Source organism: Enhydra lutris, unplaced genomic scaffold (assembly GCF_002288905.1).
Source record: "Enhydra lutris kenyoni isolate GAN:26980312 unplaced genomic scaffold, ASM228890v2 scaffoldscaffold3, whole genome shotgun sequence".
Taxonomy (NCBI): Eukaryota; Metazoa; Chordata; class Mammalia; order Carnivora; family Mustelidae; genus Enhydra; species Enhydra lutris.
This window is the reverse complement of record NW_019154087.1, coordinates 69294597-69318068: the sequence shown is the minus strand read 5'-3', so window position 1 is coordinate 69318068 and position 23472 is coordinate 69294597. Positions and strand designations below refer to the sequence as shown.

General features: G+C 38.9%; 1 protein-coding gene across 1 annotated transcript in view; it reads left to right on the top strand.

Moving 5' to 3' along the window:
- LOC111156387 (hedgehog interacting protein) overlaps positions 1-23472 on the top strand; it is a 90008-nt gene that overhangs the window by 59770 nt on the left and 6766 nt on the right. Inside the window, exons 8-11 of the mRNA XM_022517234.1 lie at positions 2263-2384; positions 4932-5055; positions 6030-6160; positions 9735-9816. Coding sequence (XP_022372942.1) covers positions 2263-2384; positions 4932-5055; positions 6030-6160; positions 9735-9816 — 459 coding nt within the window. The remainder of the gene's footprint in view (positions 1-2262; positions 2385-4931; positions 5056-6029; positions 6161-9734; positions 9817-23472) is intronic.

Here is a 23472-nt window from a genome sequence, read left to right as displayed (position 1 = left end):
ATACTTAAGGTGGGTTCAGGATGTGGAGGAAACTGTCACATTCCATTCCTATAGCTCAGAACTCTCAGATACCACCGCAAAGCAGCACTTTGAAGTCCTGCACCCTGAGTCACGGCAGTCTCACTGGAGCTTTCGTGCAACCTTCCTGGGGGTCCTGGGCCCTCCGTGCAAAAACGCAGGGTGAGGCGCTTTATAGATCTTGCATATGGCAGGACGCCTAAGCCGTGGAGTCTTACCTCCTCAGGCAGCAGGGGGCTAAAGGGAACTTGTGCCTCCCTCCAAGAGCACTTCAAGCGGAGAAAGATTTAATAAAGCAGAAAGGAAATTCAGATAATTAGTGGCTAAAAGTAAAGCTGACTTGTGTTAAGCACCTTGGGTGCAGAGTACTGAACTAAGTATCTCAACCACTTTAGTTCATTTATGCCTCTCAGCAGTACTCGGTGGTAGCTGGCCTGGAGCATAGATATTTCCCATATACCCCTTGACCACCACACCTGGCATAGCCTCCCCAGTAGCAACATCCACCACCAGAGTGGGACATTGTTACAATGCATGAACCTACCTTGACACATCCTTATCACCCAAAGTCTAGAGTTTCCATTAGGGTTCACTGGGGGTTGTACATTCTATGGATTTGGACAGGTGTATAATGACGTGTATCCACCATAGGGTATCCTACAGAGTTTCACTGTCCAACTTCTTTTTTTCCGTAAGAAACTAAAGGTTAGAAGGGTCAAGCGGTTCTCAGTGGCCATAGTATTCAGCCAGAGCTAAGCCTGATGGCATCTCCACCTTCGGGAAGCCTGGGCTTTCCTTCCAGATCTGCTTCTTTCTTGATAAGAAGAGGTCAAACCTTTTGTCGTCGTTTCTTCTTCTTTAAAAGTAAGACAATACAGGAAAGCGCTCTCTGCCTGTATGGATTTAGTTCCACCTTAAGTCACATCACGTCTGTGTCCTGTTCCTTGCCAGGCATTGTACTCTGAAACACTGAATTAAAGAGGACAATAAAGGGACTGTTGCCACAGAACAGCTAACTCTTCTTTGGCAGCTCAGACTCGTAGTTTCCCTATGATGAATGGGATCATTTGGATGCACCAGTTTTTGTTCCACAGTTGTTGATACTGCTGACATGATCGCTGCATGTGACTCTTAACGTTTCTCAAGACCCAGAACTTACTCTCAGGTTGTTTTGTTTTCTAGTTTATTTAATGGTTTGGTTCGGTTGTCAAGTCATTACTGCATTTTGTTGACCTAAAACAGTGATTCCTTGTGGGATGATTTTGCCTCCTGTGAACATTTGGCAACGTCTAGGAACATTTTTGGAAGGGTTCATGCTACTGACATCTAGTGGCCGGAGGCCAGAGATCCTCCTAAACATCCTATGTGCTCAGTACAGAGCCTCCTTCTCCTCCCCTCTGCTAGTCTCCTATTCAAAGAATTCTCTGGCTCAAAATGTCAATAATGTCAAAGTTGAGAAACCTAAAAACAAGGCAACACTGTTTTCCACATTTGTGAGAACTTCAAAAATTATATTATACAGCTTCATTCTTTTCCCAACCCAAACTCCACATGCCCAGTCCCTCGTGGACTTAAACATTCAACAAATATTGAGCCCCTTTTATAACCCTGGGTTTGAATAGGGTAACAGAAATACAGGGATAAAGAAGCTGGAAGTGGTCCCTGTGCTCATAGAATTTACAGTCAATGGCTTAGGTCATGGAAATATTCTAGTTCCAGACTGGGGGTGACATGAAGACACAGTTAATGTAAAAGACTTCAGTGGTTGTGGTGACCGGCTTTCTTTTATTTTACTTATATTATTATAGCGTACACTTTCTTTCCTTTGTTAGAGCAGCTTGAGCTTTAGATTATAACAATTCCATGTACAAAACACAAAACTAATACCAAAACTAATTCTATTTTGTGTGTTGCTGATGTGAGTTGATGATACCACTGGCTTGCATACCTTACCAGTGCATTATATATGTGACAGTCCTTAATAACGCACTAACAAATGTTTTAAGTCTCTGTGCACATTCATACTAGAGAGAGATACCAAGAAAAATTAGGAAATATTCTCCAGAGGTTGTTTAGCTTGAGCAGAGTAAACAAACAAATCTGAATGTTTCTGTTGAGGATCCCAAGGAAATAGCCAGCGGGTTCTTGCCAGCCCACAGAGGGGTTCCTATGTCGGGAATCCCCAGTCAGAGTTTAGAAAAGATCCTGGCAAGAAATCATGGATGTCCCCCTTTCGTTATGCAGATGTGCTGTGGATCGCCATCCCACTGATATAAACATCAATTTAACAATACTTTGTTCAGACTCCAATGGAAAGAACAGATCATCTGCCAGAATCCTACAGATAATAAAGGGGAAAGATTATGGTAAGTAGTGCATAATTTGTTGATTTGGCTTTAGTTTGGGCCTTGTTTTATTTTAATACATTAATTGAAGAGAAATGGATTTCTACAAAAGGAGCATTTGGGAAAGCATAAAAACACTGACCTAACAGTGGTAAGGGAGTAAATTGCACAAGTTTTTAAAGGTCCAGTGACGCTTACAAGCCCTAGGAATTCCATTTGGGTAATTACCTTTCCCGTGGACTGAAGTGTGCTCTGTAGGTCCAAAAATTTAATGGACCTTCAAAAATTAGCTGTTTATATTTTGCTCATCTGAGAGTCAAAAATGAATAACTGCTATTTATTTAATATATAAAGGAGAACTTGTCTTAACATCTTACATACAGCAGAAAAAAACAAGTTCAAGGTAAGAAATTTCTCAATACCCTATATGCTAGTCTCAGCAATTAGAAAAATAGTAAGTGTTTCAAATAAGAATGCAATTTTTTAAGTGCCTATTTTAGAGAAAACAACATAATAGACTTGTAAAAACACGTTATTTACGCAAGTCATGAAAATGGGGTGTTTAGACATTATTTTTAATAACATGATTACTGGAGTGTTTTAGAGATGCATATAAAAATTAAGCTGGATAATAATGAAGGCCAGAAAACTTAACATTTTTTAGTGTTTTAGTATTTACTCTTTTTGGAGGAAGCAATATATCAAAATTATTATGATTCAGGGAACACAGTAGATTAAGATTATTAAATTGATCGCTCCTTCTATTTACTCATTCAATACAGATATTTATTTAGCACCAGGAATGAAACAGCTGTGTTAGTTCATGTGGTATTCAGTTATTTCACTTTATTTTTTTTTTCAGGTATTCATTCGTGTGTGTGTGTGTGTGTGTGTGTGTGTGTGTGTGTAACTTATAAAAGCCAAACCAAAGAATGACACGCTTTGAAAAAAAATCTTATATGAGTCACTGGTTTGATGGAATTTGGCTATATTTATGCAGATTAAATTAAATTCTCCAATCACATTAATTGGGGTTCAGCTGCAACTGGCTACAATATTGATAGTCTTACATTTTTGTTTTCAAAACACATCCCCAGAGTCCTCTCACTGCATATGTATAGAGCAAATCCCCACGGTGTACACTTTAAATGCTTTACAACTTTGTCATTTTTACTGCAATAAAGCAGAAAACAAAAATAAAACCCAGATAACCACATCCACTGTACTTACTACGTGCCAGCCCCTGTAGTAACTGTACCAACCTGACTCCTTGCATTCCCCGAACAACTGTGTGGTAGGCACCGTTATTGGCCACATTGTACAGATGAGGCAACTGAGACGCAGAGAGGTTAATGATCATACAACATACAGTGGCAAGGTCTGGATTGAAGCCGGCCCCACTGATTCCAGAGTTCATGACCTTAATCATTCAGTTATGCTGCCTCTCACTGAACTGGTTAAAACTTAATCTTTTCTACTTTTTCTAATACAGTCACCATAACTACATGGGAAGGGAGAATTACTTTAAAATTACCATCTTCCCACAAAGGCTTTTGCTTAAAATACTGCCTGTTGATAATGACTTATTTGACATTAAGCACATAATAAGTAATTTTCAGATTAATTTGCAACTGGCTTTAGATCTTTTCCATTGCAATTAGCGTATGTGTAGTCAAGTATATAATGACATGCATGGAAAGTCTGAGATATGTAACTATACACTTGTAATTAGGAAGAATGGCTGCATTAGACATTGTTAGCCATAGAACTCCATAAACAAAACTATTAAACTAGTTTAAATGAAGATATCAGGGGCCCCTGGGTGGCTCAGTGGGTTAAAGCCTCTGCCTTCGGCTCAGGTCATGATCCCAGGGTCCTGGGATCGAGCCCCGCATCGGGCTCTCTGCTCAGCAGGGAGCCTGCTTCCTCCTCTCTCTCTGCCTGCCTCTCTGCCTACTTGTGACCTCTGTCTGTCAAATAAGTAAATAAAATCTTTAAAAAAAAAAAATAAATAAATAAATGAAGATATCACTTGAGTGACAATGTTTTTAAATATACAAATGTGGTTTTAAAGTCCTTTTATATACTATACTTTCCTTTTCATTAAAATATGATTTTTCAAACATTTTATATAACTTGACAGTGGTCTGGCTTAATTTACTCAATATATGCAGAAGCATTTCTCCAAAAAAAATCCATTTTAAAACAATTATTTTGTTTAAGTCTTTTGATTCTTAAGTAAATAACCATGGTTTCCAAAATATCCAGATTCTAATTTCATTGAAAATTTGGTATGTGTGGCAATTATAACAGCAAGCATTTGCAGAGCATTTCCATTTCAGCAAGCTTTGCATGGAAGCTTTTTGTATTTTATACTATTTAAGCAACGGGACTTAAATTATTTTTACTAAATATCTAGAACAAGGATTCATCTTGTGTATCATGGAACATATTTTAGATTTAACGTAAATTACCGTAATAATATTATGATAATATTACTTGGCCTCTGTTACTTTTATTTCATAAAAATGTTTCATTTGATCTAATGTTATGTTTCCTTCTTTCCAGAAAGTGAGCCATCACTTTTGGAATTCAAGCCATTCAGTAATGGTCCTTTGGTTGGTGGATTTGTTTACCGGGGCTGCCAGTCGGAAAGACTGTACGGAAGCTATGTGTTTGGAGACCGTAATGGGTAGGTTCCCTGATACCACAATTTGATGTATCAGATGACATATCCATTGATTAGGGGGCAAACTGCCATAAAATATTCAAATGATTGTCTCTCTTTGGGGATCAGGTCTGGGACACACATGAACATTATTATTTTCTTTTTTGTTTCATTATGTATGTTGGTTTAATTAAAGAACTTCCGAAGACATGCTTTTTAAACAAATTTGATTAAGTTCATGAAATAATTTTTAAGAACCGAGAAGTCTTCAGATGGACTTTTCATATTATGTAAGCTTTTCCCTTCATCCTTAACATAAATTTACCATGACAATGAGTAATTTGAAAACTATTGTTATATATGACTTGTGTAAATATTTTCCAAATTATTTGGAAATTGGAAGGCTAAGGAATTTTGTTTTTGCCAGACTTTTAGAACTTTTAACAACAGAACTTAATTTGTCTCTATCAGTAAGAATACTACACAATTAAATTTAGCCTCCTTTTTATAGGTCACTGTGTGGATAATTCTCAGGAACTCTTAGTGATGAAACCCAGATTATGAATCTTGTTTCCCAAGTCACTGGCATTCAGGCATATGGCAGAGCTTCTATGCTTGGTCACTAAAAGGAACTAGAAAAGTTTACTGACCCCATGATCTTCCCCCTGTCCCTCTCTCTGATTAATAGCACAGCATGGAGTCTAGTCCTGGAGAGGAAGTATCATTCTCTGGATGAAGGGGAGGGCTTTTCTCATACTCAGGTACTTTTAGTGCCCCCCTCCAAACAAAATACTATCTTTAAGTACTTTCTCCCCACATGAGAATTTCACAGTGTTCGCACACATTATGGGCTATAATATTTTTCCTTTTAGAAGACAGGTGTATCTTACAACACTTATACATTGTGAACTTTATTCCAAGCATTTGATTGATTAACTTATTTAGTTTTAAGCAAAAGCATATTTTCATTGTAAGTTTACGGTATCTTTTTGTTGTAGGAATTTCTTAACCCTCCAGCAAAGTCCCGTGAGCAAGCAATGGCAAGAAAAACCACTCTGTCTGGGCAACAGTGGTTCCTGTAGAGGTTACTTTTCAGGTCACATATTGGGATTTGGAGAAGATGAATTAGGTACTGTACAAACTATTTCTGTGAAGTTCCATTCTCACTCCCTTGCCCAAGAGGCTTTGTTTTGCTCTGAGGAATGAGTGTAACAATCTCGCCCTCCATTTACGGGCGATATAACCCGCAGCAAAGGTGACCTACCGTGGAGATTAGAGACGGCCCAGCTACGTATTCTCTCCCAGTGACCTTTCTCTGGGGGTCTTTACATCTATTTCCATTCCAAAAATATAAAAGTAACAGAGCAGGAAAATGGAAGGCATGAACAAAAGAGAATTTTGGGGCCCTTAAAGAGAGAAAGTCTTAAATGTCTACTGATATTTCAGATAAATCTGAGTCATTTGTTTCTATTCTCTATCTGAAAACTTCCCACTTATCCATGCCTCGTGGAATAAATAAAAAATCTGTTGTAATCTCAGCCTCACCTTATCCTCTATTTCTGAATTTTTTTTTTTAAGATTTTATTTATTTATTTGACAGCTAGAGATAGGCTGAGAGGCAGTCAGAGAGAGAGAGAGGAGGAATCAGGCTCCCCGCAGAGCAGAGAGCCCGACGCAGGGCTCGATCCCAGGACCCTGGGATCATGACCTGAGCCGAAGGCAGAGTCTTTAACCCACTGAGCCACCCAGGCGCCCCTCTATTTCTGAATTTTTAATTTAATTTTTGTTTTTTTGGGGGGTCCGTTGAGGCATGCAGTTTGTACACAATAAGCTGAATTTGTAGCTCTGCTTTCCAACAATAAAAATAAAAATTATCTTCTGGACTATACCATATTTGTTAGTATGTTATCAAAATGTGCACAGCTTACAAGCAAAAAGAAGTTGAAATTGGAATACCATTGAAGAGTGAAAATGCTCCTAATTTTAAATTATAGAGATAAATGTAGCTTTCATAATGACCCTATTTAAAGAACAGCATCCAAATAAACCATGGCCACTATGCTCCTTTAGCCTCCAAGATGAATTTTAGGTCTTAAGAAAGAAGTGTGTTTCCCATCTAAATCAGAATATTTTCTTTTCTTCTCTTTTTTATTTATTTGTCAGAAAGAGAGACAGAGAGAGAGAGAGAGTGCACAGGCAGAGGGAACCATAGGCAGAGCGAGACAGAGAAGAAGACACCCCACTGAGGAGGGAACCCGATGCGGGGCTCAATCCCAGGACCCCGGAATCACAACCTAAGCCGAAGATAGGCACTTAACTGACTGAGCCCACCAGGTGCCCCTAAATCAGAATATTTTCCCTAGAAGTCCAGCTTTGGTTTCAATACATCAAATGCAGAATTTATCAGGAATAGTTCCATGCCATTCACTTAAGTTAACAAGGGGACTTAACACATATTTCAGAGCTACAGGAATGTAAAGATTTAAAAAAGAGCCCTCAAATCCCTTCTTTTCTTATTCCATAATTGAAAACATTTACAGTTAATTTTCCCTGGATATCTCCTAGCTCACTCAAAAGAACCAAAGAAATAACACTTTCTCACTGAAATCCTCTGCTATATAATCTAAGTTTCACTGGCAAACTCTGGTTTTAAAATATAAATGAGGATTAAATGGTTTGTGGCAGAATTAGAGATGAATATTTAGATGCTGTGACTGAATCATTCTGATTTCCCTAGATCTGACTGCACATGACTCACCATCAGTCACCTGTTAGTGTCACCACCGTTGGTTAAAATACCCAGACATCTATCTGCCCTTAATACCATGTTGGGAGCAGAACTAACAAAGGAAGCATATACAATCCTTAGGGTCTGGAAGCTATAGCATCGTATATACTATATAATTATAATTAAACATGCTTTCACTGAATTATGCTTTAATGTGAAACTCTTTGGCTTTAATTAAGAGCCACATTGTGGGGGTTGCCTGGCTAGCTAGGTCAGTAGAGCAACCCAACTTCTGATCTCGGGGTTGTGAGTTTGAACCCTATGTGGGGTATAGGGATTCCTTTTTTTAAAAAGCGGGTGCTTGGCTGGCTCAACGGGAGGAGTGTGCTACTCTTGATCTTGGGGCTGTGGGTTCAAGCTCCGTGCTGGGTGTAGAGATTACCTAAATAGATAAGACTTCAAAAAATTTTAAGAAGATTAAAAAAAACAAAGAGCGACGACTTCCCCGACTCACTATCCCCCTCTCTCTCTTTCTGTGCGTCGTGGAACCTCGCCCGAGGGTGCTTGCAATAAAGTTCATCTCTCGGAAAAAAAAAAAAAAAAAAAAAAAAAAAAAAAAAAAAAAAAAAAGAGCCATATAAGAAAATGAGTGGGTTTTTGCACTTTTTGAAACAAAAAGTATTGAGAGTCTGTTTTCTGTGTGTGTGTGTGTGTGTGTGTGTGTGTGTGTGTGTGTGTTTAGCTATAAATCCAGGAGGTTCGTTGTAAGGATTAAGTGAAATAAAATACATAAAGTACTTGACAAAATAAATATTAATTTTTTTTGCTTACATTCCTATGCCTCTTAACTTCATTTTTTTTCCTATTGTGTCTGTATTTTTAGTATAAGCCCCAAAACATCCTTTCCAGAAGTAAGAAAGTAGTAGAGTGTGCTAAAAAAAAAAAAAAAAAAAGCCATTGTATTGTAGAATACAAAAATAGAGACTAAATCAAGGACTATTTTATGAATGAGAACCAAATATGAATTTTAAAGTCAGAGACAACTTGGGACCAATGCTGAGACAGGTAGAGCCTAGAACAGAAGCTGAGGAAGTCAGGAGCCTGGGGCAGGAAAAGCCTGAAACAGCAGCGACCTTAGGTAGGAGACAGGGACAGGTCCCTCCTGTGTGCAAAGCCAAGAGGCCTGCGAGACTAGGGAGGAGGGAACAAGAGGGTAACACACTGCAGATAGAAGGTCAGACAGAGCAATAAGGGGGGACATCACAGGTCAATGTCAGGACTTACTTTTGCTCTAGGAGAGATTAGAAGCCAATGGAGGTATTGAAATAAAGGAGTATGATCCAACTTAAATGATGTAACTTGCTTTAAAAACATTTCTGGGGTTGGTATGTTGAAATTAAATATTGAAGAGCGAGGGTAGAAGTGGGGGGATCAGTTAGGGGGCTGCTGTCCTAATCCAGGAGAAACGGATATCCGCTTGCTCTGGGATAGTAGTAGGATGTGGGGAGACGTGATTGGATTCTGAATGCACTGTGAAGGTAGACTTGCAAAACTCTCACCATCTTTAGACGAGTGATCTTCCTGAGGATACATGGAGATAATACAGATAGATACAGATACACACAAATACACATATACCCACACATGCATATACACATAGAACTACAAATAGATATAAAAAATAAATATAAGGGGCGCCTGGGTGGCTCAGTGGTTTAAGCTGCTGCCTTTGGCTCAGGTCATGATCTCAGGGTCCTGGGATCAAGCCCCATTTCAGGCTCTTTGCTCAGCAGGGAGCCTGCTTCCCCCCCCTCCCCCGCCTGCCTCTCTGCTTGCTTGTGATCTCTCTTTCTGTCAAATAAATAAATAAATATAAAATATCCACTTACCGATTTCTATCAAGTATCTGCTTAGGCAATAGGCAGTAAGGCCTTGTGATACTATAAATTAACTTACTGTATTTCTATCTTCACAGGTGAAGTTTATATCCTATCAAGTAGTAAAAGTATGACCCAGACTCACAATGGAAAACTCTACAAAATCGTAGATCCCAAAAGGTGAGATCTCTTCATATACCTTTAAGGCAAATAATGTCTCTCCAAGTTGTTTTACTGTGTTCAAATTGGTGATGATGAGTGGCAGTTACCAGTCCACAAAGATGAACACTTTGGCCTAGCATATAGGTAGGCCAAGTGCTGTCCTGGGAGGACCCTCAGCTCCGGTCTGTGAGGGCTGGACTTGACTCTGCTAGACTTTAGAGCCTTACTGTGTCCACACAGTCATGTCATTCTTGTTGCCATCAGAGAGCAGCCTTCTGTTTGTGGAATCAGCTTCCTCCATTATGCGCAGAGGAGGACCCGAGGTAGGGCTGTGGCTTTAGCTTTCATGTTGGAAGCAATAAACTCTCCGGTTATTTCTAGAAAACTTGAACCATACTGGCAGACATTACAGCTGTTCAGTATGATTTTTTCATCAGGTAATCAAGATAAGCCAAATGGCAGTTCAACATCCGAGCCTCATTTCCAAACTGTCTGGCAGCTCACAGCTCTCATGCAAGCTTCTGTGATGAAACAAATGGAAACTGAAGAAATGTTGTCATTTATCCCAGCAAGAGGAAGACTCAAACGTTGAATCTTTTAAAAAATATACTTATCCCCCCTACTCCTTTCTAGCCACCCATCACAGCAGCATTATCTTGAATCATAATAAGTCAGTTGTTCCTTTCATGGGTAACGTCGGAACTATCAACAGCTGCTAAAATTATATACTATCAAAAAGATATTAGTCATCAGCTTAGAAATAACTGTTCATAGAACCTAGGGTGTCCTCAGATAGCACTACTGTTGAACACACAGTTGTCAGACTCTAGCTATACCATGCTGTGGATTTCAGATTCTCTCTGTAATAACTTATCTTCATGAGTCCATTTGCATATTTAAATCCCCACATTTCAAGTCTCTTTAAGAAGAAGGAATTCTAATAACCTAAAAAGTTTGCTAAAAGCATGAATTTAGTTACAATTTAAACATTCTACTTGTAAGTTATGATGTAGGCTTTTTCCCAAAAATCACAGACTAACTAGAGATCTTCCTCCTTTTCCCATACCACAAAACACTGTCTTTCTTGAGAAAAGTTTAAGCTGACAATTGTACTACAGAACATGAAGAGGAGTAATCAATTCTAAATGGTCTGTCGGCATATCACATGTATTCATCTTTCATACCCCGTCCCGTTCCTCCTCTATGTAACAATACACATTTTCTTCCCCAGTAAGAGAAGCACCCATCCATGCATTGTAGGAGATCTTTTCCTCCTCGGCTGTGAAACAAATGCCCTCTTTGTGAAAAGCAAAGTAATGAATGGAAAAAATATCAGACATTTCGATGATGGTTGAAGTTGACGATGTTAAGAACAAAAATCAAACAAAGTAGCAGCATTCTCCTGATTCATAATAATGGCTAGGGATTTCACTCAGATCTCATGCCCTTCGATTCCAAATAGTTATTATTCCACTATGTTTGTCAAAGTTGATAAGCTTTTACAAGCTTTTACAAGCTTCCTGGTAGTATTATAATGAATTCTCCCTCCTCCTCACAAAATCTTTCTCTCTTCATCTGGATTGTTTAGTCTGCTGGTGGTGAGTTGAGGTCAATTTTACACCTTCCATCCATTATTAGTGTCTAATTACCAGGGTTTCCATAAGGGACCTTGGCTTTGTGATCTTGGGGCCTCCTCTAGTAGGGTGGTCTCAGAGTGACATACCTGAAAGGCCTGACTTCTCATTACGGTGCCTGTTTCTGGTGAGTCCTGTCACGTGTGGGGCCAGGGTTAAGATGTGTGTTTGGTTTTCAGAAGGTGGGGGGAGTAACAGAGTCCCAAACACACCGTCCTTGTACACAGACATAGACATAAATTTCAAAATGAAGCTGACTGTAAGAAAACAAATGTTTTCATAAACATTTGTTGGGAGGCTCATGCTGTTTCAATTTGGATGCCAACGTTTATTATTATAGTATTTCTCCCTAGATGAGTTGAAGTTCTGTATAAGCAGATACTTTAGTGTATGTGAACGGGATTATTTTAGAAACACAAACTAATTACTAGTGTGACAGTGTTCAGAATGTCTGCTGCAGAGCCAAATTGTTTCTCCAAAACTTTTGAGGGAGAATTTGAAGCCAGGGCCTCATCAACTGGAAAACATTTCTTGTGATAGACATTTCTTGTTATATCAAAAATCTAACTCAAATTAAATTCTTAGGTTAATTGTATCTTGTGGAGGAGTCTCCAGACTCATTAGAATAATGTTTTTAGAGTCACTATTTTCACACAGCACTTCACTCAAGGTCCTGGAAGAGAATAACAACAAATTATAAAATTTTTATGTTTGGGGTGCCTGGGTAGCTTAGTTGGTTAAGTATCAAGCTCTTGGTCTCAGCTCAGGTCTTGATCTCAGGGTTGTGAGCTCATGCCCAGCATGAACTTTAAAAAAAAAAAAAAAAAGTTCTGTATTACATGTCATAGAAGTTACATTCTTATCATAGGTGTATGGGTTTTTTTTCTGTTTTTCCCTACACACACGCACACACACACTCACATATAAAGAAGACAAGGGATTTAAAAATCATCTTTGGGGATGCCTGAGTGGCTCAGTGGGTTAAAGCCTCTGCCTTCGGCTCAGGTCATGATCCCAGGGTCCTGGGATCGAGCCCCCATGGGGCTCTCTGCTCCTGTTTCCTCCTCTCTCTGCCTGCCTCTCTGCCTACTTGTGATCTCTGTCTGTCAGATAAATAAATAAAATCTTTAAAAATAAAAAAATAAAAACCATCTTCGATATTCTGAAGCCATTTTGGCAAAGGCGGGTGAGGTTACAGCATTACTGACTGCCTCAATCTATAAGGACAGTCTGGTCTAAGGCTTATGTTATGTAATCATTTACATAAGTTCAAAATCATTTTACAGTGGGCATCCACCTCAGAAAAGGATGGCAAGATAATCTGTTGTAAAAACCAAATGCCTTTATTCATAATTTTAAAAAATGAAAATTCAATAAGACTACAACTCTGCTTTCCTTAAGTAGATCTTAGGAGTCATTTAAAGAAAAAGTAGGGAAGGAGTGAATTTCCCTCCATGTTAGAACACTGAGCACACTTCAGGAGTATTGTCAAAAGCAAAACAGTTGCATCTTGTCAGAGAGTGGAGTTAGGTTCGAGTTAATCCCAGTCACCCAGCTTGCTGAATCAACTCACTGGGTCCCAAAAAGTCTTCAGCACGGGGTTCTGCCTGCCCTGGTTGGGGGAGCTCCCTTGGCCAGCAGTTCCAGAAAACAGATTGAATACACTGGACACAAGAGAGATGGGCAATAATTGTAATTTCACTTAGTCACGCCACCCAAGACGGATCAACTGTTAGGAACAAGTCCATCCCGGCAGGACAGGGAGGCAACTGGTCTTGTCTTGGAATCTTCCTTATTGGGGGTGCCTGCATCAAGTTCCTTCACACTTCTCTCCCCCTTTGCCCATCAATGGAGTTCATCAGTATTTCTGCTCTTCCTCATTTCTGCGGAGTGCTCTTAAAGTGCTCTTAAAGATGATTAAATCATACATTTAAAACACAGTAAATGCTTTAATATGTTTAATATGGTTGGTATTCATTCTCTGCATTCAAGAATTATTTTCAGGTGATCGCTCAACTTTGAAGGTTGTCTTTCCAACCTTGGAGTAAAGGTGTCTATGGAGCTCTCAAGAGCTTTTGATGCTGAGTTTCCAGATGTCCAAATCATGCCCTAGATGCTTACTTTTAATTCAGTCTTTTCAGAATCAAATAAATGCACCTGAGGGGTGGAAATTAAACAATTCTAACAGTTTACGTACCTTCTAAGCTTTGTGTTTATCGAACGCAATTTTTTTCACACTGCTGCCCAAGATCTTTAATTTTTGCGTCAGATGAGACCAAATGACTTTTTTTTTTAAATTATTTTGAAATGTTTTCAGGGTTATTTCTCCAGGAATTTGTAAAACAAAATTATTCTTTTTTTTTTTTAAAGATTTTATTTAATCATTTGTCAGAGAGAGAGAGGGAAAGAGAGCAAGCACAGGCAGACAGAATGGCAGGCAGAGGCAGAGGGAGAAGCAGGCTCCCTGATGAGCAAGGAGCCCGATGCGGGACTCGATCCCAGGACGCTGGGATCATGACCTGAGCCGAAGGCAGCTGCTTAACCAACTGAGCCACCCAGGCGTCCCAAACAAAATTATTCTTAATCGTACTGATTCAATTACTACGTACCCAGTCATTCTATATTTTAACATACTGCTTATCTGTGATCCAACCAAGTCACGCAGACCCTTCCCCTGAGAGGTCTATAAATTAACAATGCAAATTCAGTCTTGGGAGGTCATTTCACAGAAATGTTCCATCATCAAACTCCTGTGACCAATATCAAAGACTGCTCCCCACAACCCCCCATCCCCGTGCCTCCTCCACATGCCTCCCCTCAGTGGCCCTACTTACTGCCTTTTGTTTATTTTCTTCTTAATATCTTCATCCTACTCCTAATTATACTAGATGCTGAAGAGTGGTTTGTCTTTTGGGTTTTGTTGTTGTTGTTGTTTTCTTTTCCCCCCAAGAAACTCCCTTCCTAAGAGGACATCGGTTCTGTTTATCCTTCACATATGTCTCAGGGAGCCAGCAGGCAGCTCTGCCATCCTAAAGAAAGTCACACATAATAGAGAGGCTGTAGCCCAATAAGCCAGTCGAGTCCCAATTCATCAGTCAAAGTTTTATGCAAGTGGCCCCCACTAGGTTGAGAAATCCCCACAGTGCCTGTTGACCCAGCTGCCAAGTCCTCTTGCCGCAGGCCGTGTTTTCATGGCCACCCGGACAGTAATACAAACTGTTTAGCAGCTCCATTGACCTTTCAGCTATTAACAGGGACACGGGCTCCACCAGGGACTAGTTTTCAAACATGACAGAATTTCTGAACACTAGAGGTCATGAGCAAGTATATGCCCTATAAAAATCCATGCAGCATGGTGGATTTGAAGTCTCAAAGACAGGGAAGCATGTTCTATGTTTCACTGTTATTATTTCTTGACATATCCGAGAATGGAAGACAGAGATATTTTCTTATCTGCCCCCTTATATTTTATTCTTAATGCACGGTACTTTACGCGCGGTACATTTGTGGCTAAGCGGTCCTCCCTAAGCTGCCCCATAGCATTTGAAATTTTGAATATCTGTTACCAAAGAATGGGATAAGATCAAAGTAGGAGCTTCCAATGAATGAATGAGCATGCATACATAATGTATGGTAATGACCTACGGATACACTGGAATTTTAGTCCTACTTTGCCAGGATTTGCATGTGTATATATTCACACACATTTAAACAAACTCAGCTCAGGCACACCCTGCTGTGTAGAGCCATCACCCATTTCAAAATAAACAGAAAATATTAAATAACAAGTTATGAAAAAAATTTTATCCAAGTGACCATGTCATTTAAAGGGCTCATATATATAGATACATAGATATATATATCCTAGATATAGATATCCTAGTCCCTGGATATGTGACATATGACCATAGCATTCAAAGGAATGTTCTGTTGAAGGCTAATTAAAGTCTCTCTTAAACTATCAATTTTGAATGTTAGAATATCACTGCCTACAGATTGCAATGAAGACTTGGTTGAATTACCACTTTCCAATGGCGCTTGTTAAAAAGATATAAAGTGTAAAATAATGAAGAACATATTTTTCAAAATGAGACTCAGGTGTTAAGTGTTGAAAACTCCTAAAAGCATTTCTTTTCGTTGGCATGTTTCTCCCCTGCCTGGGACAATGGGAAAAGTCGGATATTATCAGATCTTCTGAATTTTCTGTACTTTCATTGTAAGGCAATGTATCAGATATTGCAGTATTTGAGATAAAGGCAAATCTAACCTTGCATGAAACAGTTACATATATTTGCAATAAGATGTTTTCTAGAGGAAGGTGTACTTTTAATTATTTTTATTGTTTTTTTAAGATTTTTATTTTTAAGTAATCTCTACACCTAACACAGGCTTACAACCCTGAGATCAAGAGTCACATGCTCTACCAATGGAGCCACCCAGGTACCCTGAATAAGGTGTATTTTTTTTTTTAAACTAATTCATTGTGCTCAAGTTAAAAGTTCACATGACTTGCTTTTGTCAACATTGACAAATGAATCAAAAAGTGTAACATCAAAATTTGTGAATTTGTCACCCTAATAGTCTTTTTTTTTTTTTAAAGATTTTATTTATTTATTTGACAGAGAGAGATCACAAGTAGATGGAGAGGCAGGCAGAGAGAGAGAGAGAGAGAGGAGGAAGCAGGCTCCCCACTGAGCAGAGAGCCCAATGCGGGACTCGATCCCAGGACCCTGAGATCATGACCTGAGCCGAAGGCAGCGGCTTAACCCACTGAGCCACCCAGGCGCTCTGTCACCCTAATAGTCTTAAAAGAGAATTTAAACTGACATTCTCGTGTTCTTTTTTTTTTTTTTTTTTCTTTAAAGGAGTTGTAAGCTTTTATTTATTTTTTTAAGGTTTTTTTTTAAGATTTCATTTATTTATTTGACAGGGAGATCACAAATAGGCAGAAAGGCAGGCAGAGAGAGAGGGGGAAGCAGGCTCCCTGCTAAGCAGAAAGCCTGATGCAGGGCTTGATCCCAGGACCCCAAGACCATGGCCTGAGCAGAAGGCAGAGGCTTAACCCACTGTGCCAACCAGTCGCCCCTCTTGCGTTCTGTTAAAGGACAGAAGCTTGTGTCCAATTTTTGCTTCCCATTTAAAGTATTCAGTGATCTTTAAAATTTCTGCCTTCCTCTGATATAAAATTAAAACACTGGTACTTCTACAGCTTTAAGTGTGAAAGATATTTATTATTATTATTATTATTATTATTATTTAGTGATTTATAAATAAAAAACACTGTAGGTCTTTAAGTCTTTTGAATTATAATGTAATCAAAGTAATTTTTGAAATGTCTATTTTCCCAATTAGAAACATTTCTTATTTCATGTCTCATATTTTTTACCTAAAGTTATGGTTTATGAATTAAGTTTTTAAGTTCAAACTTGCTTTTGGACAATAATTCTGAACAGAATATATTGCTGCTTTTTTTTTTTTTTAAGATTTTAATTTATTTATTTGACAGAGAGAGTGAGAGAACACAAACAGGGAGAGCAGTAGAGGAAGAGGGAGAAGCAGGCTCCCCGCTGAGCAGGGAGCCCAATGCAAGGCTCCATCCCAGGACCCCAGGATCATGACCTGGGCCGAAGGCAGACACTTAACCATCTGAGCCACCAAGGTGCCCCATCTTTCCTTCTTTATATTAGGAAGCAGTGGCATTTTTTTTTCAGTTTTTATTTTTATCATATCAAAGTAAGTACAGTTATACTCCAAGATTAAATCAGGAGATTTAATAGTCTACAAGTATCTTGTACCTGTCCCTGTATTCAAGATGATGTATTATGTGCTATAGAGGGAGAATATAGGGGGGAACTTAGTACCATCCTCTAAGGAGCTTATTTTTATTTTAATTGGGGATCACATGCATTATCAAAAATGTAAATATTATTTGAGATAACACTTAGGGACAAAAACAATTATGTGAGAACATTATACACTATAAATTGCCAAATTAATGGCCCAGAGAGCTATGGATACTGAGAGAGGTAAAATTGACCGTGATTTGGCTCCCTGGCCCAGTCCGTTCTGCTCCACTGTGCTTTTCTTCAACACTAATTAGCTCACATATAAAAGAGAATGATGACTACATAACATGGAAATTATGTAGCTTTCCAAGCAAGTATGGCCAGAATTATAAGAAAAAGAACAAACCCTCAGTCAGGCTGTTGCAAAGCAGAGGAGGTTTCTGAACTGAGAGGTAAAATAAACAAGCATCCGTACTGGGTTCTCCTCCCCAGTGAGGTGTTCTTTCAGCCTGGGCTCTCTGCAGGTGGCACGTTCCCCCAGGAGTTCATGGCCCACCTCCAGCACCATTTTGGTTTTAGGTATTCCTGAATTCAACTGAGGCAGCCTCCATCTCCTGCCCACGCTCACAGGGCTGCCCAAACTCTCCCCCTAGGTACCAGATTTTGCTGTTTTAGTGTTTTACTTAATAAGTTGCACTGATCTTCAGTGGTCTGCCCCAAACCTATTTTTCCCATAAGCGTTATTATTTTTAGTATGCGATTTTGTAGCATACAAGATATTTCAGGAACGTGTACGTTGAATTAAAGTGGAAAGGCCTGTTTTTCTGTATTTACCACTAATAAGTGGGGGTAGACCGGTTTCTGAATTTAGGACATTAAAAACATAATGCAACAGACACTGAAGGCAATTTAGTAAAATTGGCCATTTTGGGTTTGTAAAAGCAGATGACATTACCATCTAGTCTCATTAATTATTTTTCCTAGGTTTTCCCTTTAAGGAAATACATAACTTTTCATTTCCTAATTTCCCCATGGAAATATATATACATTGAATTAACCTGAAAAGCTGAATGAAGGAGATCCATACATCCTTTTAGATACTTGTGTATTGTGGTGGTGGTGTTTGGATGGTGAGATTAGCAGGGCCTGAAGTATGGGTGCCTTACTCGCTTTTTCCTAAAGAGGGCCTGTTGAGTCGAAAGAACACTGGTCCAGAAGATAGTTCCAGACTACGTGTAACTAGCTTTTATTGTGGTTGCATCTTCAGATGTAGAACAAAATTAAGCGAGATTTGTGAAAGTTCGAGAATCTTGTCAGCACTAGATAGCCAAATCTGTAGCTCCCCTCACTAAATCATCACTGCCTCCTCCCCCTTTGAGTTCAGTGCTCACTCAATCCCAAACTGCTCAGGTATTAGAGTCCATCAGCACTATTTCTAAGTAAGCATATACTCAGCATTTAAACTGCAGACTTCAAAATGAAGATGACATTGGTCTCAGAAAAAACGGCCGAGGCCCAGGCCCACATTTTCAGCATATTGTAGAGTAGAGAAATGTAGTAGTTCAAAGCAATGTCTGGAAATAAGGCTTTCTCCATCCTAAATTAGAATTCTAGAAATATACAGTACAAATTAAAAATTTTAACATGATACAAAATGTATATAACTTCAGAGCTATCCTTGAATTTAAATTATGTTTCCCTTTTCTCCAATATCAAGGTTGCTTAGGACATATACAAAAAGATATTTCTGGGGCGCCTGGGTGGCTCAGTCAGTTAAGCGTCTGTCTGACTCTTGGTTTCAGCTCAGGTCATGATCTCATGGGTTGTGAAATCAAGCCCCTCATGGGGCTCCAAGCTCAGCGGGAAGTCTGCTGGGAAATTCTCTTCCTCTGCCTGTCCCCCACTTGCTTGCTTACGCTCCCTCTCCCTCTTTCTCAAATGAATAAATAAATATTTTTTTAAAAGGATATTTCTGCAGCCTACCTGTGATATAATGTCAAGAACAGTATTCCTTTAGACTTCCTCAAATAGGGGGCACTTGCCTGGCTCAGTCCAAAGAGTATGCAACTCTTGATCTTGGGGTCGTGGGTTCAAGCCCCACTTTGGGTATAGCGATTACTTAAATAAAAAAATAATTTTTAAAAGAGTACCTCAAATGGTACTTGAAAAATCCTGTTAGAAAACGAGTATTGCCATCTATACTGCCACAAAGTCCCAATGAGACCAATATTGCATGGTTATGCAGAAATGATTCCATTTTCTCTGTTCTTTTACCTGGATATGATTGTATTATATCCTTGAATGAATGTATAAGATTCCTTGCAGCCAAATGGAATTTGTATCCTGTATTATTTCACTAGTTGGCACAAAATGGCTATGTATGGTCCCAAAATAGGCTGTAAATCCAGTAATATCGTAACTTCTACTCCTTGTGGATAAACCGACTCTGAAAAGTTAAATGTTAATGTGAACAAGAAGAATTTAGTGAACATTCAGACTAAAGAAAAAAATCAATTTATGTATTGACCTTGGAGAAAAGCATTGAAATGAGTAAGTGAGAGATGACCAGGCCATTCTACGAAGATAGGGCTACGCCTATGCCCCAGGCTAGACAAGTGGGACAGAAAAATCTATCCCATCAGGAGAAGTCTCCACTCCCTTACCCCTTTCTAGGTAAAAGAGCACGCTGAGTACTGTGAAAGGAGGAGTGGTTAGGATTATCGCTGCATATCAAAATGCTCACAGAAAGGAAACCCATTAAACCAGAGAATCCGTGGTGGCTTCCAAAGCCAGCCTGCCTGCCTATGCGGGAGTGAAGACTTCATCCAAGCATACAGTTTCAAAGCATTCTCTCCCTGGAAGCCCCTGGCCACACTAATTCGTGGCCATATCGATTCCTACTGGCTGGGAAGTGGCCTTGACTTAGAATAGTGCCTCTCAAACTTGAATATATATGGGAATCACGTGACAAACTGGGGAGAGTGTAGACTCAGTAAGTCTAGGGAGGGGCCTGAGCCTCTATATTTCTAGGAAATTCCTATGTGATGCTGGTTCTTTTGGTCTGGTACCATGCTTTGGATAATAAGGATTTAGACTTATCACTTTTCCCTTTCACATGAGAATAGGAAAAAGCATTCAAGAAAACTAGTTTTGCAAAGGTTGCAGTAGCAAAGGAACATTTTTCCAGGTGTCTCAATGTGAATATGGATTAAAGAATAAGACAGTTTGGGTTTGTTTTTTTTTTAAGCTTTTTAAAATTTATTCATTTGAGAGACAGAGAGAGAGCCTGTACAGGCATAGCGGCAGGGTGGGGCGGGGGAGGTGGGTAGGGAGAAGCAGACTCCCAGCTGAGCAGGGAGCCCAACCTGGTGCTTGACCCCAGAATCCTGGGATCATGACCTGAGCTGACAGCAGATGCTTAACTAACTGAGACACCCAGGTGCCCAAGAATAAGACAGTTCTTACATCACCTTCCTCCCTTAAGCAGATGGCTGACTAAGAGAAGCTTTAGAATGATTACTTCTTCTGAAACCTCTAATGAGTCAGGATTTTACAAGTGAGTATTAGTACAATTTATTACCTTGTTTGACAGTGACGTGAATTTAAAATCTAGGCCCCTAACAAAAATTTCAGAATGAGTCTCTTCACTTTTTGTGGAAAACTCAATAGACAGATTTCTAACGTACTCAATCTGAAAAGCAGGCCTACTCAGACTCAGGATTATCCCTGTGCTGCCATCCAGGTACACAGAGGACTTCTCACTTATTGATTTGTTTATTTATTTGTCAAATTAAATATTATAAAATTAAAACCATCTATAATCTCACTACCTGGAGACGTTCATTGTTGGCTTTAGCTAGTCACAAGTCATCATGTAGGATATGTTACAAATCACTTATGCTTCTCAACTTCTCCTTTATTTCGAGAAAGTATTTCAACCTTTATGCTTCTACTCAAACCCAGACAGAGTGGGTTTCTATTTCCAGAAGCAATGCTTTATGTATTAAAGAATATTGGACAATTTCTTGGTACTAGTCCTTATTGTTTCATCGTCAAGTGTCAAGATTGTAAAGTGTATTTTTCTGATTTAAATTAGGTTTGAAGACTATAGAGATAATTATCAACAAATGGGTTTGATATATTACTTATTACTTACTATTTGATATATTACTTATTACAAACATCAATAACCTTTTAGTTAAATTTTCTACTTTAAAAGATATCTTCGACTTTATTCAGTAGAGATAAGAATCCGAAAGTTAAGAAAGTGATTGTTTAAAAGAAGAACAAAACTATTTAAGCAATTTTAGTACACCTACATTAAAACACCCAACTTTCCAGTCCAATAAAAATAAGAATGAAGAATGAGGTAACCTATCACTATATGTGTATATGTATATTATATGTACATATGTATACATAAATACATACTCTAGATTTTTTTTTTAAAGATTTTATTTATTTATTTGACAGAGACAGAGATCACAAGTAGGCAGAGAGGCAGGCAGAGAGAGGAAGGAAAGCAGGCTCCCTGCTGAGCAGAGAGCCCGATGTGGGGCTCGATCCCAGGACCCTGGGATCATGACCTGAGCTGAAGGCAGAGGCTTTAACCCACTGAGCCACCCAGGCGCCCCATACTCTAGATTTTTGCTTCGATGCCGTGTAGTTGTGTATATGTAGTAATTATGTACACATATGATGGTCTATTTCAAGGTGAGACCGTAAAAGTTCACATTTACTTCTTTTATTCCCTTTTCTGTTCTCCTCATTGTAACTTTCTGTTCTTTTCAGTGGAAGGAAGAAATGTCACTAGAACAGAGAGTGAGTGGAGGAGGATGGTTGGGATAACCAAAACTCTTTGTTAGACTTTATCAAATACATAACCAGAAAAATGAATTTTAATACATTGGCGTGATTCCCAGTTGGAGGAGAAGACAATCTTATCTTCATATCATGCTTACTTCTTTGTTGGTTGTTTATTTACTATGACTATGATTAAGGTAAAAATGTTTCACTGAAAATGAATTTAACTATGCCTTAGAAAAATTTTGTAAGACTTGACTTAATTTAGGCGACAGAAATATAGCAAGTGTTTTTAGTTTTATGATATAGAAGTATAACAGCTAGATTTTAATGATATCATTCCCCTAAATAGTCCATGTATTCCTAATATCTTTACTCAGCAGCACAGAAAAGAAACAAGCACTCTCTTAAAATTCCATATCCTTATGTATTCATTCATTCAATAGCCTTTTAAGTTCCATATTCTACACATTTTCTTAGGGCCTGGAGGGACACAGGAGAAGAGAGGGAAACATAGTCCTACTATATGCATTCAATTAACATTTATATGTTTTCTATAATTAATAATAAATAAATAATAAATAAAAAACATTATATGTTTTCTAGCTCTTCTGAATATAAGTAGTTGAAGGAGATAAAATACTTAGGTGGTTTAAATGTCATCTTGTAAAACATCTTTCAATCCTAAACTAATTGCTTCCTTGTCTGTATTCTTGTGTTACTTCACATGCACCTACATCGTAACAAAGGCTACACTGCATTAGACTTTTGTGTTCGAATGTCTGTCTGCTCCCTGGTGTCTCCATGAGGGTTGGAACCCTATTTTGTTAGTCTTACCCCATAAAGATCATAGTACTTGCCTGAGTGAGTGACTGACTAGTCTTCAGGAGGATTGAATATGTCCCTTTTGCCTTCAGAAAGCTTTCATTTCAATGGCGATGGGAAAGGAGAAAGGGAAATACAATCATTAAGAAAAGTGACATTCTATGAGAGATGGGTTGTCCTTGGAGCACCTGTCTGGCTCAGTCAATAAAGTGTGGGCCTCTTGATCTCAGGGTAATGAATTCAAGCCCCATGATAAAAATAAAAACCTAATTGGGGGCACCTGGGTGGCTCAGTGGGTTAAGCCTCTGCCTTTGGCTCAGGTTGTGATCTCAGGGTCCTGGGATCAAGCCCCACATCAGGCTCTCTGCTAAGCAGGGAACTCCGCCGCCGCCCACCGCCCCCCCACCACTGCCTGCCTCTCTGCCTACTTGTGATCTCTGTCAAATAAATAAATAAAATCTTTAAAAATAAATAAATAAAACCTACTTTTAAAAAGGGGGACGGGACTGTTCTTCATGAAAATTTTCCATTAATGGATTCCCAGTAGAATAAGTTTAAAGAGAAGGAGAGGATTTCTTTAACATGCTAAGTGAGGAATGGTAGTTGGCCACTTCATTAAAGAAAAA